The sequence below is a fragment of the Sceloporus occidentalis genome, unplaced genomic scaffold (assembly GCF_023333645.1).
Source record: "Sceloporus occidentalis isolate IW3139 unplaced genomic scaffold, rSceOcc1.0.p SCAF_3, whole genome shotgun sequence".
Lineage (NCBI taxonomy): Eukaryota > Metazoa > Chordata > Lepidosauria > Squamata > Phrynosomatidae > Sceloporus > Sceloporus occidentalis.
Genome location: NW_028316983.1, coordinates 223487866 through 223503975, shown reverse-complemented (window position 1 = coordinate 223503975; position 16110 = coordinate 223487866). Strand labels below are relative to the sequence as shown.

Genomic DNA, 16110 nt, shown 5'->3' with positions numbered 1-16110 from the left:
ACTTGTTTCTCTGAAACCCATGTTGAGTTTTTGTGATTATGGAATTGCCATCTAGATGTTCACAGACTCTTTGTTTAATGATCTGCTCCAGAATCTTTCCTGGTATTGATGTCAGACTGACTGGACGATAATTGTTGGGATCCTCTTTTTTCCCCTTTTTGAAGATGGGGACAACGTTTGCCCTCCGCCAGTCTGCTGGGATATCTCCTGTTTTCCAGGACTTTTCAAAGATTATTGCCAATGGCTCCGATATTACTTTTGCCAGTTCTTTTAATACCCTTGGATGGAGTTCATCTGGTCCCGGAGACTTAAATTCATTTAGATTAACAAGGTGTTCCTCTACTATCTCTTTACTTATTCTGTGCTGAAATTCCCCTATTCTGTCCTCTGCTCCATTATCCTCAGGTTGAGCACCCTTTTCCTTTTCTGAGAAGACTGAGGCAAAGAAGGTGTTGAGTAATTCTGCCTTTTCTCTGTCCCCAGTTAACATTTTGCCATCCTCTCGACGCAGTGGCTCTACCATTTCCTTCTTCTTACTTTTGCTGCAGACATATCCAAAAAAGCCCTTTTTGTTGTCTTTAACCTCTCTAGCAAGCCTAAGTTCATTCTGTGCTTTAGCTTTTCTGACTTTACCCCTGTACATGCCTGCTATTTCTTTGAATTCCTTTTTCGTGATTTACCCCTTTTTCCATTTCTTATACATGTTTCGTTTAAAACTTAGCTCGGTTGAAAGTTCCTTAGTCATCCATCTTGGTTTCTTGAGACACCTCCCATTTTTCTTTTTCACTGGAACTGTTTGAAATTGTGCCTTCAGTATCTCCCTTTTGAGAAAGTCCCATCCGTCCTGAACTCCTTTATCTTTTAGTATTTCTGACCATGGGATCACCCTCGATACTTCTCTGTTTACTGAAATCTGCTCTCCTAAAGTCTAGAATGTGTGTTTGACTATGCCTGGCTTCTCCTTTCCACTTATTACAAACTCCAGGAGAACATGGTCACTTCCACCTAATGATCCCACCACTTGCACCCCATTAACCAAGTCATCCTTGTTGGTTAGGATCAGATCTAAAATAGCTGACCCCCTTGTTGCCTCTTCCACCTTTTGGACAATGAAATTGTCTTCCAGGTAAGTGAGGAATTTGCTAGACCTTGAGGATTTTGCTGAGTTTGACTTCCAGCAAATATCAGGATAGTTTATAAAGTACTTTATAAAGTACTTCCTGGAACCTTCTTCCCCCGCGAGCAAGAACCATCACTTCTTTAACCAGCTTCAAAACGGAGTTGAAGACCATCCTGTTCAGAGAAGCGTTCCTAGGCATTGCATAATTGTCACTTGCTATTTGATGTTCTTTGTTGCCTGTTTCATTGAATCATTTCCTGTATTGCTATGTATTTTATATGTATTATCCTACTAGAGAGGCAGGCTAGCTCCAACAGGCCTTCCTGAAGAAGATTAACCATCCATTAAGAAGCCAAGCCTTCCCTCCAGTCCATCTCCCCTGATCCAGGCCTCGGAGGTGGAGAAGAACTGCTGGCCCTCATCCCCTTCCCCACCACCACTCCCTTCTCCTTTTGTGTCATGTCTTTTTAGATTGTAAGCCTGAGGGCAGGGAACTGTCCAATTAAAAAGATTGTATGTACAGTGCTGTGTAAATTTACCTCGCTTTATAAATAAAGGTTAATAATAATAATAATAATAATAATAATAGTATAACTGTTTAGGTGACGATTCTGCAGAATGCCTAGATTGTAGGTTTAATTCTGTGTGGATCTTGCAACAAAATACCACTTTGCAGACCTAAAATCCTAGCCTGGTGTATGAGACTTCATATCTGCCTTTCTTGACTATTTCCCCATTGAGAGTTGTGCATGTAATGCTAACTATAAAATGATATAAACTGTTGCCCTGCACAGTCAATTAAAAGGCAGTATTAATCACAGGGAAAGATCAAAGGGGTCAATGTCATATCATGTCTATTGCAAAAGTGAATGCTTAATATTTGCTTTTAGTCTAATAATTAAAAATGTATCATATCTCTGTTTGCAAGGTAGTAAAGTATAGACATGGTGGGGCATAAGGCCAGAGAGTGGGTAAATATCCCTTTGCATAATTCCTTTAATATGCTTACAAAGAATTTTTGTATTTGATCCAATCGCATCAAAGTACTAGACTTTGGTAAATAAAATCTGACTGTAAAGCCAAAGTAAATCAGTATGAAAAGGTGCATGAAGACTGATAATACATGGTCCACAAACCTATGCTGACTAAGCACCCAGGAGCCCATGAACTGTGCTAATTTAAGAACTTTACTTTGAAATCCACAGAGTATTGCAGAAGAGCTGCAAATGCAAAGAAAAAAATGTTTAAATTTTTTAAAGAGTAGCAGGAAAAGCAACTGAGAACAGTGCCTGTATTCCCAAGCAACTACTTATACTCCAACCCTAACCCATGGCAAGGACTTGTAAAACCAATGGACAGGTCCACTTTTTGGCTGTTGCCTTACCTCTCACCGACCTCCCCCTGCCCAAATTTCCCTTATGGAAAGGATGGGCGGGAATAAGCAAGCACTATCATGCAAATGTTACCATGCACTTATCAAGGAACACTCTGTGTGGATATAGGAAGAGCCAATCGGGTGGGAGTTACTGGTTTGACCCTACTTGTTCAAGGGGTTTGGAGTGCCATAGCCCCACAGTGGCCAGCTCTCCTCCCAACTTTGGAATTGATGAGGTGGCAGAAATCACAATCTTATTTTATTTTTACTTGCATTTTATTGGCTTTATTACCAAAAGAAAACCTTAACAGTATTTCATTAAACAGTTAAGTAATTAAGCATGAATTGTTAATTAATTAACTAATTACTTTGGCTAAAAAGTTAATAAAAATAAGCACAAAATGTACATCCATAAGGGAAAGGGGCCTTGTGAATTAAGTAAGACTTTAAGGATTGTGAAAACTTTTTGATTACCTTGGTGAGGGACTTTATACTGGGAACTAGACTTGATCCTGCTTGATGTCCAAATACCATTCAGTACTATCTATCATGCTATCTTTGGCTAATATGGAGCTCCACATTGTTTCTCAGTGACTCTAATTCTTTTGTGTTTGAGCATTTGTAGAAGGTGGTCCTGAAGGTTATTACTTTGGTCCCTTGGCTGCTGGCATGTAAGATTCCTCATGAATATATGTGTGCCTTTTGATGCCTATATGAAACCATGGGTGAGATCATCTGTGGTTTAGTGGTTGAGTCTCATCATTATCCTGATAACAGGTAGAAGGTCTAAGATTCTAAGGGTCAGTGGACAAGCTAATCCTGGGCTGGAGGGGTATATCCTTTTCTTAATAGTGCTGCAACTGTTTGAATGATCATGGCAGCAGTTTGGGGGGATATGCTTCTATATTATCAGTTACTTTTGGCATATATGAGTGTTCACATTTTCAGTTGTTTTGCATTTACACTTCCTCCTTTCTGCAGTGTTACCAAATTTGATCAGAAGAAATCTCTGTTCTCTCAGAATCAGATATACATGTCAGGTGGCTAAAACAAGGATTTATTGTTTACAACTACTATTCAGGTGGCAATTCTGCAGAATTGTCTATCACTCTGGCTTTTCCATAAGGCCCTTAAGAAACTAATACTGCTTCTCATGAATGTGTATTCATTAGTCCCAAGCTTCCAACTGCCATTGCATCTCACTTGGCTCCACCTCTGTCTTTTCTCATTCCTGAAAGATGCTTTCCCTAAACTTCTTTGGTGGGCTATGTACCATTTGTTGCCCTCAGCAATTTTTTCTTCACCTATAGTCTACAGCTCCAAAACTTGGTTTACACTCTTGCCCAGCCTATGAAGAAATATATTTCAAGTACCTTCACACAGATTGCTCAGCATCCTGACAAGCTGTGGTTTGTATGGGAAAGCTCTTCTGTATTGCAGGTGCCACATTTCAAAGTAATCACTTCTACCTCCATTATTGTTCTGCTGATATATAGATTTATTTTTCCAGCTCAGCAGGCACTAGCAAATTTTCCCTGCTTTAATTGTGTGCCTAAGGTGCTTCTGGCTTCCTTCTTCCCATTCTGCAAACCATCTGGTTGGTGGAGCTCAGCAATGCGTAAATGCTACAGACTTCCCTAGTATTTCGTGCAGAAGAGAATCTCTAACCTATTCACATATATGATTGTTAATTTTCATCAAGATAGCTTTGACCTATGGTGATTCTATGAATGAGAGATCTCTGGTAATTAACAGCCCCACTCAGATCTTGCAAGCTCAGGGCTTTCTTGGCTGAACCAATCCATCTGTATTGTAATCTTCCTCTTTCCTACTGTCTTCAGCTTTACCAACCATTAATAGTAGAAAAGTTTATTGTTAAAAGGTAAAAGCCGTCATGACATAAAATAGATCTTCAGCTTTACCAACCATTATTGTTTTGTTTCCGTTAATCACATCATCGCATGATATTTCCAAAGCACAATAGCCTCAATTTAGTAATCTTACTTTTTACTGCGAATTCAGGCTTTCTTTACTCTCAGACCCACTTATTTGACTTTTTGGATGTCCATGGTATCCACAAAACTTTCCTCCAGTGTCCCATTTCAAATGAGTTGATTCTCTTCCTGTAAGCTTTCTTCACTGCCCAGCATTCACACCCATACACAGAAATTGGAATTACTATGGCATGGATGATCCCTATTTTGATATTTAATAGTGTGTCTTTATACTACCACGCATAAAGATGCCTGCAAAGGTTTCTAATTTCAGCACATTTTTTGTGTATAGTATAGCTTGGACGGGAGCATTTCAAGTGAGCAAAGGCACTTAATCTCCTTTAGTGACAATAATATAGTTTCTGTTTGCTTACAAGTGTATTGATTAGGAGGAGGCAGCAGCCAGCAGAGATGGAAGTAGTAGTTGTATAGTAGAATCTATAGACCAGAATCATCCCTGCCATGGGTCAGAATGAGACAACCACATCAAGCGACAAGCCTTTGGAGGAGAAATGGGGAAGTGCCTAAATGTTCCTCATAAAGTCTCCAGATGTCCCATTCGGCTGAAAAACAACGTTGTATATGCAACACTACTTTCCTTGGTTTCTTAAACTAGTCTTTCTTAAGTTATCTGATGTAGGAGACCAGCAGGGTTCCCTCCCCCCCCCCCCCCCATGTGCCAGGGCACCACATTTGTGCCCACTGATGACAACTGTTTCTTTCTTTCATGGAAACTTGTCACAGACTTGCAGCCAATAGCTCATGGATGGGCACCACTCCACAAATCACCACTTCGAATACCAGTGTCATCTTGTCCTTTATGGCTGTAAAAATCCTGGAATTCAGAGTCCTGGCAGAGATACCTGGCGAATCTCTCATCAGAGGAGTAGCAGACCCATTACTGATTTCACTGTCACTCTTCCTGCAGCTATCCCAAACTGAAAATGAGTTCTGTATGTGTCAAAACTGAAGGGAAAGGGTCCAGGACCAGAAGACCACTTTTCCCACTCAAGAGTAGCTGTGGGAGAAACAGCAGTGAAACCAAGAGTGGATTCACAGCTCCAGCAGCAGCAGATTCACTGCCCCAGACCCAGAGCCTGCACTAGTTTGTCTCTCCATCTTCGCTTTTCAATTATCCTATGCACAATATTCTTTTCTAAGTCCAAATAATTAGTTAAAATACATTTTTAAAAAAGATAATGGGCCCTGTAGTTTTAGGCAAACAAAAAAAGAAAGAAGCTAGGAAATAAGAACACCTGTCACTTGTTTTGTACCTATGATATATAGTAGTAGAATACCCTTGATATTCACTGGGTTTTGTTTCCAGGATCCCAGTGTGTATACCAAAATCCATGGATGTTCAAGTGCCATTAAATACAGCGGTGTAGAAAAATGGTGTCCCTTATATAAAAGGGCAAGATCAAGGTTTGTTTTTTTAGATTTTATGTATTTTTAAAATATTTTCAAGCTGTGGATGGTTGATTCCATGGATAGGATATCTGTGGATATGGAGGGCTAACTGTACGGTAGGAGCCTTGAAGGGTAACAACTAGCAAAGAAACAAAAAAAACAAAATTATTATTGCATTTTCTCTCTCATTTCAACTTTCCCCCCTCCTTTTTAGGCTGCCCTAGCAGGAGGCACCACAATGATCATTGACTTTGCAATACCACAGAAAGGTGCTTCCCTCATTGATGCCTATGAGAAATGGAGAAGCTGGGCGGATCCCAAAGTTTGCTGTGATTACTCACTGCATGTGGCAGTCACCTGGTGGAGTAACAAGGTATTGTCAACAGAGTGACAGAAGCAAGTATTCATTCAGAAGTGTCCAATATGCAGGAGAGATGATAGCACAGGACGCAGGGGACTGTTGAACTCTGGACAAGAACAGCATAGACCATGGTCTTGGCTGAGGAATACTCAGACCTGCAATGTAGACACAGAGGCCCTTCAGGCACAGGAGGGAGAGACAGGAGATGGACTATGTGGCCTGTATCCAACACTGCCATAACTCCAAGCCTAGATCAGTTGTGCTTGCAATTGTACATTTTCTGAGTTAGTATTCAAGATAGCTTTGTGGTACAAGTCAATGAGCATGCAGTTGCACAACCTCTTGTCCAATAATGTGACCCAGCAAACTGTGCTACCAGGGGTTTTCATTCTGCTAGAGGCATGATAGGTTTAGATCTACCGTACACAAAAGTAGATTCACTTCACTTATTACTACTAGTGTTTAAATCCTATTTGATTCTTAATACAGGTTGAGTCTGCCTTATACAAAATACTTGGGACTGGAAGTGTTTCAGATTTTGGATATTTCTGGATTTTAGAATATTGCCAGCTGCCCACTTCTGCTTTGCGAATGAACAACTAGGAGCACTGCCAGTGCATGGAAGGCAGAATTTGGTGGCTGAAGGGCTACCTGGAGATCTCCTGTACCGTAATGAATTCCCTCATATAAAATAAAATAGGGTAGTATTTGCAGGCTACAGACAGACATAAGAGACATGATGCTGCAGAGAGATGTGGCTGGAAAGAGACAAGAAATTTCAAAAACCTGCTTTTTCAAAAAAAAGTATGAAACATAGAGTGAACTTTCTATACTGATAATTCTGTTTTTGGTAACAAAAATGGTGAAGGTTCTAGAAACCATGCCCTCTGAGGAGAGACTTAAAGAGCTCGAGGTGTTTAGCCTGGAGAACAGACAGTTAAGAGGTGATATGATAGCCTGTTTAAATATTTGAAGGGATGTCACATTGAGGAGGGAGCAAGCTTGTTTTCTGCTGCTCCAGAGACTAGGACATGGAGCAGTGGATTCAAACTACAGAAAAAGAGAGTCTACCTCAACGTTAGGAAGAAATTCCTGACAGTAATAGCTATCTAATAGTGGAATATGCTGCCTCAGAAAGTGGTGGCTTCTTCTTCTTTGGGGGTTTTAATAAAGAGGCTGGATGGCCATCTGTTGGGAGTGCTTTGCTGCATGGCAGGGGGTTGGCCTGGATGGCCCTTGAGATCTCTTCCAGCTCTATGAGAGAATTAAAATAATGTGAAGTTGAAGGCTTTCACAGCTGGCATCCATACTTTTTGTGTGGTTTTTTTGGCTATGTGGCCGTTTTCTGGAAGATTTTATTCCTAAACTCTTCCAGAACATGGCCACATAGCCTGAAAAACCCACAAAAAACTAATTAAAATAATGTTTAATAAGAAATACCAGAGAGGCTTCACTTCATTGATCTGATGCAGTAGACCAGCTAGAATTTTCTTTCTCTCACTTTCCACATTACCTCACTACACTCTTATAGTGCTGCTGTTCCACTTTTTCTGCTCTAGCTGCCTCCTGTTGCATTCTGGGGCTTGTAGTTCAGTGAAGCCTAAGAGCCCTCCGGCTGAGAATTCTAAATCTCCATAAACTTCAAATCCCAGAATGGAACAGGAGGCATCCAGAGCAGTTAAAGTGGGAATAGCAGCAGTCTATGAGTTTAGTGCGGTAATCTAGATAATCTCAGAGATGTTCCACAGAGATGTTATACATTTTCATGAAGAGAGGTCTTTTTAAAATAGGAATAAGCAACCACAGGAGCAACAAGGAACCAATTTTCACTTCTTTGTCTCCCTATGGACTGCAGCCACACAATTAAAAGTTATTTTAATTTTTGCAACACTTTTTTGGCAGAGGGGGAAGAAGATATTTGCAGTGGTTTCCAAGCTTTGGTCTTCCAGATGTTTTGGACTTAAGCTGTCAGAATTCCTGACTGTTAGCCAAACTACCTGAGGCTTCTAGGAGCTGAAGTCCAAAACAACTGGAGGACGAAAGTTTGAGAATCGCTATAAGTCAATAACAAGATATATGGAGATAAATCCAGTAGTTAGATCCATCTCAAAGAGACCTACAGAATGAATAGGTCTTGTGCAGGCACAACAGAAGTGACACCATATCACTGCCAGTCACCATTTGTAGCTTGTGCATGTCAGGATCATAGGTCCTGCCATGCTTGTAAGCCATCCTTTTTTATGCTTTGTAGTACTGGGTGATGGGATGTGTTACATGACTGGTGATGCTGGGTGGAAGGATTATTTAGTGATGCTGGGTGGCAGGACTGAGCAGATGAGTGAGAAGGTGGAACTGAGCTGTGAGCTATCAAGGTCAGTCCTGTGAGAAAGCCTGTTACAAGGGGGACACTGGTGATACAGGATGTTTGGGGGTTTAGATGAATGGGATCCAAGCCCGTGAAAATGGTTGAGTTGATATTTTAATATACTGTGTAACCAAAAATCCTTCAGTCCTGACAGCATCATTAGTCTGTGATCACCTTAGTTTTCTGCTTAACTTTTTCTGTCTATGTTGAGTCATGTGTTTTCTGAAGTGAAGTTAGCCAATACATGACAATATATGACTACAGGAACAGATTTTGCAGGATAGGGAAGAGAAATCTCTACATTTGTGTCTGCTTTCAAGTATTTTGCTATGGGTTAAGTGTGAAAATCATGTCATTAAAAAAAAAGAAAGAAATCGGAGGGACTGGGAACTTCAGGGGACTGACTGGTGACTCCAGGAATTTCAAAGTCTGTGGTACAGATACTGTCAATAGGCCATACTTGACCCTCCCCATCACCTAGAACTTGGACATTTTTGATTGTGCTGACTAAATTTTAAGAACTATGGTTTTAAGTATATATCTTTTATATACCATAATCATCATTATTTATTGTACCCTTTCCTGTATTTTTATGTATTATTTATATGTATTATGCTATTATTTCTTAGATTGTACACCATGGGCAGGTTTACTTTATCTATTTTATTGTTTCTATGTACAGCGGTGTGTAAATCTACAGCACTATATAAATAAAGCATAATAATAATCATTAGAGGGAGATTGCATTGATTTTAATTGCCAGTGTGTGTTAATGTGCCTTCAACCTGCAAGTCAACTTACAGAGATCCCATGAATTTCACAGAATTTTCTTAAGTAAGGAATAATCAGAGGTGATTTGGCCAGTTCCTTCCTCTGAAATGTAACCTATATCACTTGGTATTAGTTGGCAGTCTCCCATCCAACTACTAACCATGTTTAGCTTCCAAGATCAGATACGATCAGGGCAATTTAACTAAGTGTTAAATAAAGTTATGAGATACACATTACAGAAACAGATATTTAAGATTTTTTTACTGCTTTTTTAGGTCAAAGAAGAGATGAAAACTCTTGCCCAGGAAAAAGGAGTCAATTCCTTTAAAATGTTTATGGCTTATAAAGATCTCTACATGGTGGGAGACCTAGAATTGTATGCAGCCTTTTCTCAATGCAAGCAAATTGGTGCAATTGCTCAGGTCCATGCAGAGAATGGAGATTTGATTGCAGAGGTAATTTTCTGACTTTATGGTTATATGTGATCTTATTCCCTAATAAATTGCAACAGTACCTCTTCAAAGACCTATTCAAAATCAGAGGTTATCCCCATGTTTATTTAAGGTACCACAAGAAGATGGAGACTGGACACACTGGTACAAATCAGTGTTAATCATCTCCCACTAGTTCCTCCTCCTCAGTTTTTATAACACCAGGCACCAGCCTGAAGGAGAGACTTTCAACAGTTCCATGAAGTTGCACTTTCAGTTGTTTGTTTTTATTTTTTTTCATTCTGTTAGAACTTGCAACCATATCAGGAATCCAATTATATAGAAGAGCCTAAATACATACAGCTAAATGTTTTCAGCTGTAACTTTCAGACCTTGGGTGAAGTGTGCAAAGCTGTGGGGAAATGACTGTGTTTGGAAACAGGACACGCACATAGCACCCCTCCACACACATACATACACACACACACACACACCAGCCCTACATGTTGCTGAGCAGGACCTATATAAGAAGTGACTTCTGATTAGAACCAATGTCAGAAATTACAGCATGACAGAATTATGGGTAGGGTTACTTCTGAGTATGACTAGTGTCATAACTTAGAAAAGTTAACTTTTTGAACTCCTAGACCAATCAGCACAGCTATGGAATTCAAAATTTAAATTTAAATTAAATATGTAATTTTTCCAAGGTGTTGATAGTAATCCTATTGACTCGCTGAGATGTAGACATTTGGTCATGGTAAATCTTCAGTGCTGAGGAGGCCTAATGAGTAGTCTCCTAGCAGTATTATTCCTCCTGACAGAAAAAAAAATCAGCAGATAGAATCTAATGTGCACAGTTGCCTCTTCCTTGCATGTGATAACCAAGCTTGTTTTCTCTACCCTGCCTCCATCTCACCTTTTGGTCAGTAGCAAGTAATGCAGGTTAGTCAGAATATGATGATCTGTGTCAATGGTGAACAGAAGAGTGGTCTCATTCACCTAGACTGGGATCCTACTGTGGAGAGATAGGGAAGTTTTAGTCCTTTTCTTTCCTTATTGCAGTCCAGTACGCCTCTCAATTATACAGTTATTGCACAATGATTCCATTTTTACTGCCATTGTTCCGTCCCATGGAATCCTGGGATCTGCAGTGTAAGAACAAATTCGACTTTGGAATTAGAAAATTAGACTTCTCAGCCAAAGAGCTCTAGTACCTTACCAAACTACAAACCCTATAGGATGCAGCCATGATCTAAAAATAGAATCACAGTCCTATAGCACACCTACAGTTTACATGGGAAGTAAATCTCATATTGAATAAAGCTCTCCTTTATATACCTGTTATACAGAAATGAGGGTCCTACCAGTTGGGGCAATATGAAAGGGAAAAAACAGGAGAGGGCTTTCTCAACTGAGAACTTGTATCGCACCTGTTTTTTCCCTCATTATGGGTACGAGAGGAGGATGCTCATGTGTGCACGCAACCAGCCAAAAACGGATTTTATCGCATGTGAAAGCATCCTTCAAAAGGCCCCGTTCCATCCCATGGTGCCAAGCTGTCCCCGTTCAGTGCTGAGGGACATTAAATGTTCTGGTCAGTTTTCCAACCAAGGAAAGTAGCGCCCCTCAGCACTGAATGGAGACGGCTTGGCAGCGGGGGGGACGGAACGGGACTTTTTGGAGGATGCTTTGGAGTGCGATAAAATCCGTTTTTGGCTGGTCACGCACACACGAGCATCCTCCTCCCGTGCCCGTAATGGGGGGAAAACAGGTGTGATAAAGTTCTGTGTCACACTGATTGTGGAATGCTCTCTCCTTAAAAGTCCAATTGGCATCACACCAACATTGGTCTCTTTCCAGCAACAAGCCAAAATATGGCTTATATATAGTGTACCTTCCATCTGTCCTGAAATGACAGGAACAGTCACAATTAATTCTCTTACCATGCTACTTTTTTTCACCTGGTTATAAAATGTCCCAGTTTCTCTCTCCTTCTCCTCCTGTTCACCTTTGTCATCAACTTAGTTCAATGGCTGCAAATAACTGTTGGCATCTTAACCACTCTCAGATGCTGCTTGGTCACTTGTGTTGTGTGCCAATTTTCATCTGTGAAACATATGTGTGTTGGGAGGGAGAAGTTAAAGCCTTCAGAGACTAATTGATATCAAAATGTGCATTTCATTGTGCATTTAAATTTTTACTGCTTTTAAAGTGGTTTTATCTGTTGCTTTTAAAATATTTTTATCTTGTTTAAACTATTTAAAGTTTTTATCTGGAAGTGTTGTGAATAGTTTCTATTGTGTACCACCCTGAGATCTCACAATTAAGGGTGGGATAGAAGTTTCTAAATAAATTAATTAACAATTGAAGCAAATGGGAATTCCTACCCACAACCATGGAAATTGTAGACATGGAGCTCCTCATCAAGATGGGTGGGAGCAAAGAGCTAACTCACACTAATACCCTGTCCTGGCTATGTCTGGAAGAAAAATCCTACATTGAAGCAGTGTTTGGGGGCAATTATTTTTTGGACTGTAACTCCCAGAATCCTGAAGCCAGCATGACCATCCTGGTTCCAAATTTCCACTGAAAAACATCACATGTAATTTGATCCTACATAGTGAATGTGAAAAAAGAACTAATGTGTTTCCTGCAAAATATAGATTAAATCCTGTATCTGTTTAGATTTGTTCAGGATTCTTGAGGGAAGGAAATGTATTTTGGTGCTTGCAAACAAAATTTCAGTTGATTCTGTGAGCCAGAGCATATCTGAAAAGAAGTTCTGCTGTAGGTAATACGTGTTTCTCACTCTGGCCATCCTTCAGGGTGCAAAGAAGATGTTAACTCTAGGAATAACTGGCCCTGAGGGGCATGAACTGAGTCGCCCAGAAGAAGTGGAAGCAGAAGCCACTCAGAGAGCAATCACCATTGCCAGCTCAGTGAACTGTCCTCTCTATGTAGTTCATGTGATGAGCAAATCTGCGGCCAAGGTGATAGCAGATGCTCGGAGGGAAGGTAACTTTCCTATTAAACATCTTTTAAAATTCTTTGGAGGAGCTCTGGAATCAGCATTCTCAGGCCTCAGGGCCTGAGCCTTTTTTCCTGGGTTTAGATGCAAGCAATTATCTCTTGGGTAAAAATTAAGCTGTCTGCCTGTAGGCAAGAAAGAACATATTTGTCCTTGTGTACCCAAAGAACAACTATTTGCAGTCCAACTCCAAGAATAACTGGTGTCTTTCATATGTGGCACATATGGCACATAACATATTCAGGAAGGAGATTCCATGTGTAGAGAAACAGGTGGGTAGAGTAGTTTAAGAGTGGACAGGACCTCCAGCCCACAGAGTGACCAGACACAAAATACCATCCTCTCCTTCTCCTTGTCATTATTATCAGCTTTGTTATTAGTATTATTCTGACTACATTCTAAAGATCCAAAGCCTGGAAGAGTAACTATTTTGAATTATAATGTCCAGAATGCTCCAGCCAAAAGAGTGCTATTCCAAGCTGTGTAAAGACCATAGGAACCTGCTTTACTCATACAAGGTCAGACTGGTTGTCTAGCTCAGTACTGTACACTATGGCCCGCCATGGCTTTCTGGAGCATAAAGGTCTTTCTAACAATCTGCTACTGTTGATGTTGATGCTGTTGTTATTGTTGTTGTTGTGTGCCTTCAAGTCTTTCCAAGTTATGGTGACTCTAAGGCAAACCTACCATGGGGTTTTCAGAGGCTTAGAGTGTGTGACTTGCCCAAGGTCATCCAGTTGGTTTCCATTGCTGAATAGCTACCTGATCGTCTTAATGTGAGAAACCAGGGACTGAACCTAGGGCATTCTTCATCTAAAGCGGGGTGACTCGAAAGTTGCAAGGTTACATTGCCCCCCCATTGGAGGGGTGGTTAACCCTTAATTCACTGCATATCATGATTTTAAAAAGTCATCATCATCATGAACCCCTCCATCATACCTTTTGGTAGTCATGCAGGACTATTTCACAAAGTTTTAAGCCTCCCTGGTGTGTTTTTTCTTCCCAGGAGGGGACTCTCTTTAATCAGAAATAAACCAGAAGTCTGTGGGGCTTAGAAATGGCTGTGAGGGCCTGCACTTTTGCCACTTTGATCTGGAGCATTTGCTCTGCCACTAAACTACAGTCCTTCACTACAATTATTATTTTCACCAGAATCTTAAATTTGAAGTGCAGAACAAATTCTAGATAATTAAGTTATGTTTATTTTGAGGGTATAATAGCAAATCTTCTGCTTCCTCCATCATCATTGCTCTAGAATGCAATTTTAATTAAACATTCTTTAAAATGAGGGTGATAACAGTCCTAAGAGAATGAAACATCCCCTCTTGGCTGGCAGGATTAAGGATATCAGTCATTCCAACTACTGTGGATAAAATTAGAGCTGTTTAGTTGCACCTTGTAGCAGCCTGCTACACCAGCATCCACATGCATGCAACAATCAGTGTGATGGAACATAGCACACAAAAACAGAATTTACCCACCTGCTGATATAAAGTAATAACTAAAAGTAGTGCCAAAGCATGAAAAAAAGGATGGTTACTTCATCACAAACAAATTAAACCTATTTTATACACTTAGTATTAATCAGCAGAGATTCTAGACTGCCTAAATTCAAGCACCACCAGACATCTATCGCGTAGACCCTCTTTTATATATTTAGATGTAAAATATATAAATATGTATGTATTTTTACACACACACACACACACACACATTATTCTTTTCCTCTCAAAGAGAACTGGAAGACAAGTAAGTTCACTACAAGATTTAAAAAAAAACAGATACAAGGAAAAGCACCCTTTATATTAAAACACAAATAAACAAATTATAGGATTGAAATATAAATTATCACAATTTAACAAGTTCACAGCAAGGGCTGTTAAGTGGATTATGTTTGGTTTTAAACTGTACTGTTTAAACTGCTTACTGTTAATAACTGTTTATTATCTTTTTAAAGCCCATGTTTTAAATCATTCATTCATTCATTCCATTCATATGCCACCTTTCTCCCAAAGGGAGACTGAAGGCTGCTCACAAAGCTAAAAGAAAATAGGCTAAAAAATTAAAGGACAATCCTCACAATCCTGTCAGCTACACAGATATTTGTGGGCCCTGTAAGACAAGTTTTAAAAAAAACACAACTCTTCTTAAAAGTTCCTTTAAGTATCCCTTTAAAAGTTACTTTTTTCATCTTTGTAAACAGTTTTTAAAAAACCACTTCCTCAGCCAGATGCCCTTAAGATTCTTGAATACTACACGTCTACTAATGTGTATTTATGTGTTTCAGATATAAGATTTAATATTAAAATATGAGAGAAATCCCTTTTCTGTATTATGTTATATTGGTTTTATCCACTAGATGTCACTATTGACAATCCTGTGGAGTCCATTTCACTGCATGTTGTTCATTGCCTTTGTAAGTCACTGAATGATGTGACTACAGAATCAAATGAAAGAAAATGTAAAATCAGCCAAATTATGTAGGTCAAAGCAAAAAAAAAAAAAAAAAAAACTAAAAAAAACCCTAGGACCCAGAGCAATGAATGCAAGCTGCAGGAAAAGAGATTCCACCTCAACATTAGGAGGAACTTCCTGACAGTAAGGGCTGTTCGACAGTGGAACACACTTCCTCGGAGTGTAGTGGAGTCTCCCTCCTTGGAGGTCTTCAAATGGAGGCTGGATGGCCATCTGTCAGGGATGCTTTGATTTGGATTTCCTGCATGGCAGGGGGTTGGACTGGATGGCCCTTGTGGTCTCTTCCAACTCTATGATTCTATGATTCTATGATGTTTATCACACTATACTCTTAAAGTGCTACTATTCCACTTTGACTCCTCTAGCTGCCGCCTGAGAATTCTAAATACCCCTCCTTAAAACTGCAAATCCCAGAATGCAACAGGAGGCAGCTAGAGGAGTCAAAGTGGAATAGTAGCACTTTAAGAGTATAGTGTGATAAACATCTATGATTCTAACCCAAGACAATCCAAAAGCTTCAGATTTGGAAAGGGTAGGATATTTGCACTGCATTGTGTTGTCCCTGTCTTAATTCTGTTCTGATAAATTCTGCACAGGACAGATTTGCAAAAACACACACAGTTACACTTTGTGTCTGTTTGTGCATACACACAAAAACTACAGATCACTTGTTCCCAAACTGGTGTCTTCCAGTTGTGTCAGACTATACTTCCCACTATCCCCAGCCTGTGACAAGGTGATGAGAGTAGTAGTTCAGCACAGGTGAGAGAGACTACT

The 16110-nt window shown here is 39.9% G+C and overlaps 1 protein-coding gene across 1 annotated transcript in view; it reads left to right on the top strand.

Annotated features, from left to right (window-relative positions):
* LOC149317565 (dihydropyrimidinase-like) overlaps positions 1 to 16110 on the top strand; it is a 50581-nt gene that overhangs the window by 11546 nt on the left and 22925 nt on the right. Inside the window, exons 2-4 of the mRNA XM_089518933.1 lie at positions 6114 to 6272; positions 9672 to 9851; positions 12656 to 12845. Coding sequence (XP_089375059.1) covers positions 6114 to 6272; positions 9672 to 9851; positions 12656 to 12845 — 529 coding nt within the window. The remainder of the gene's footprint in view (positions 1 to 6113; positions 6273 to 9671; positions 9852 to 12655; positions 12846 to 16110) is intronic.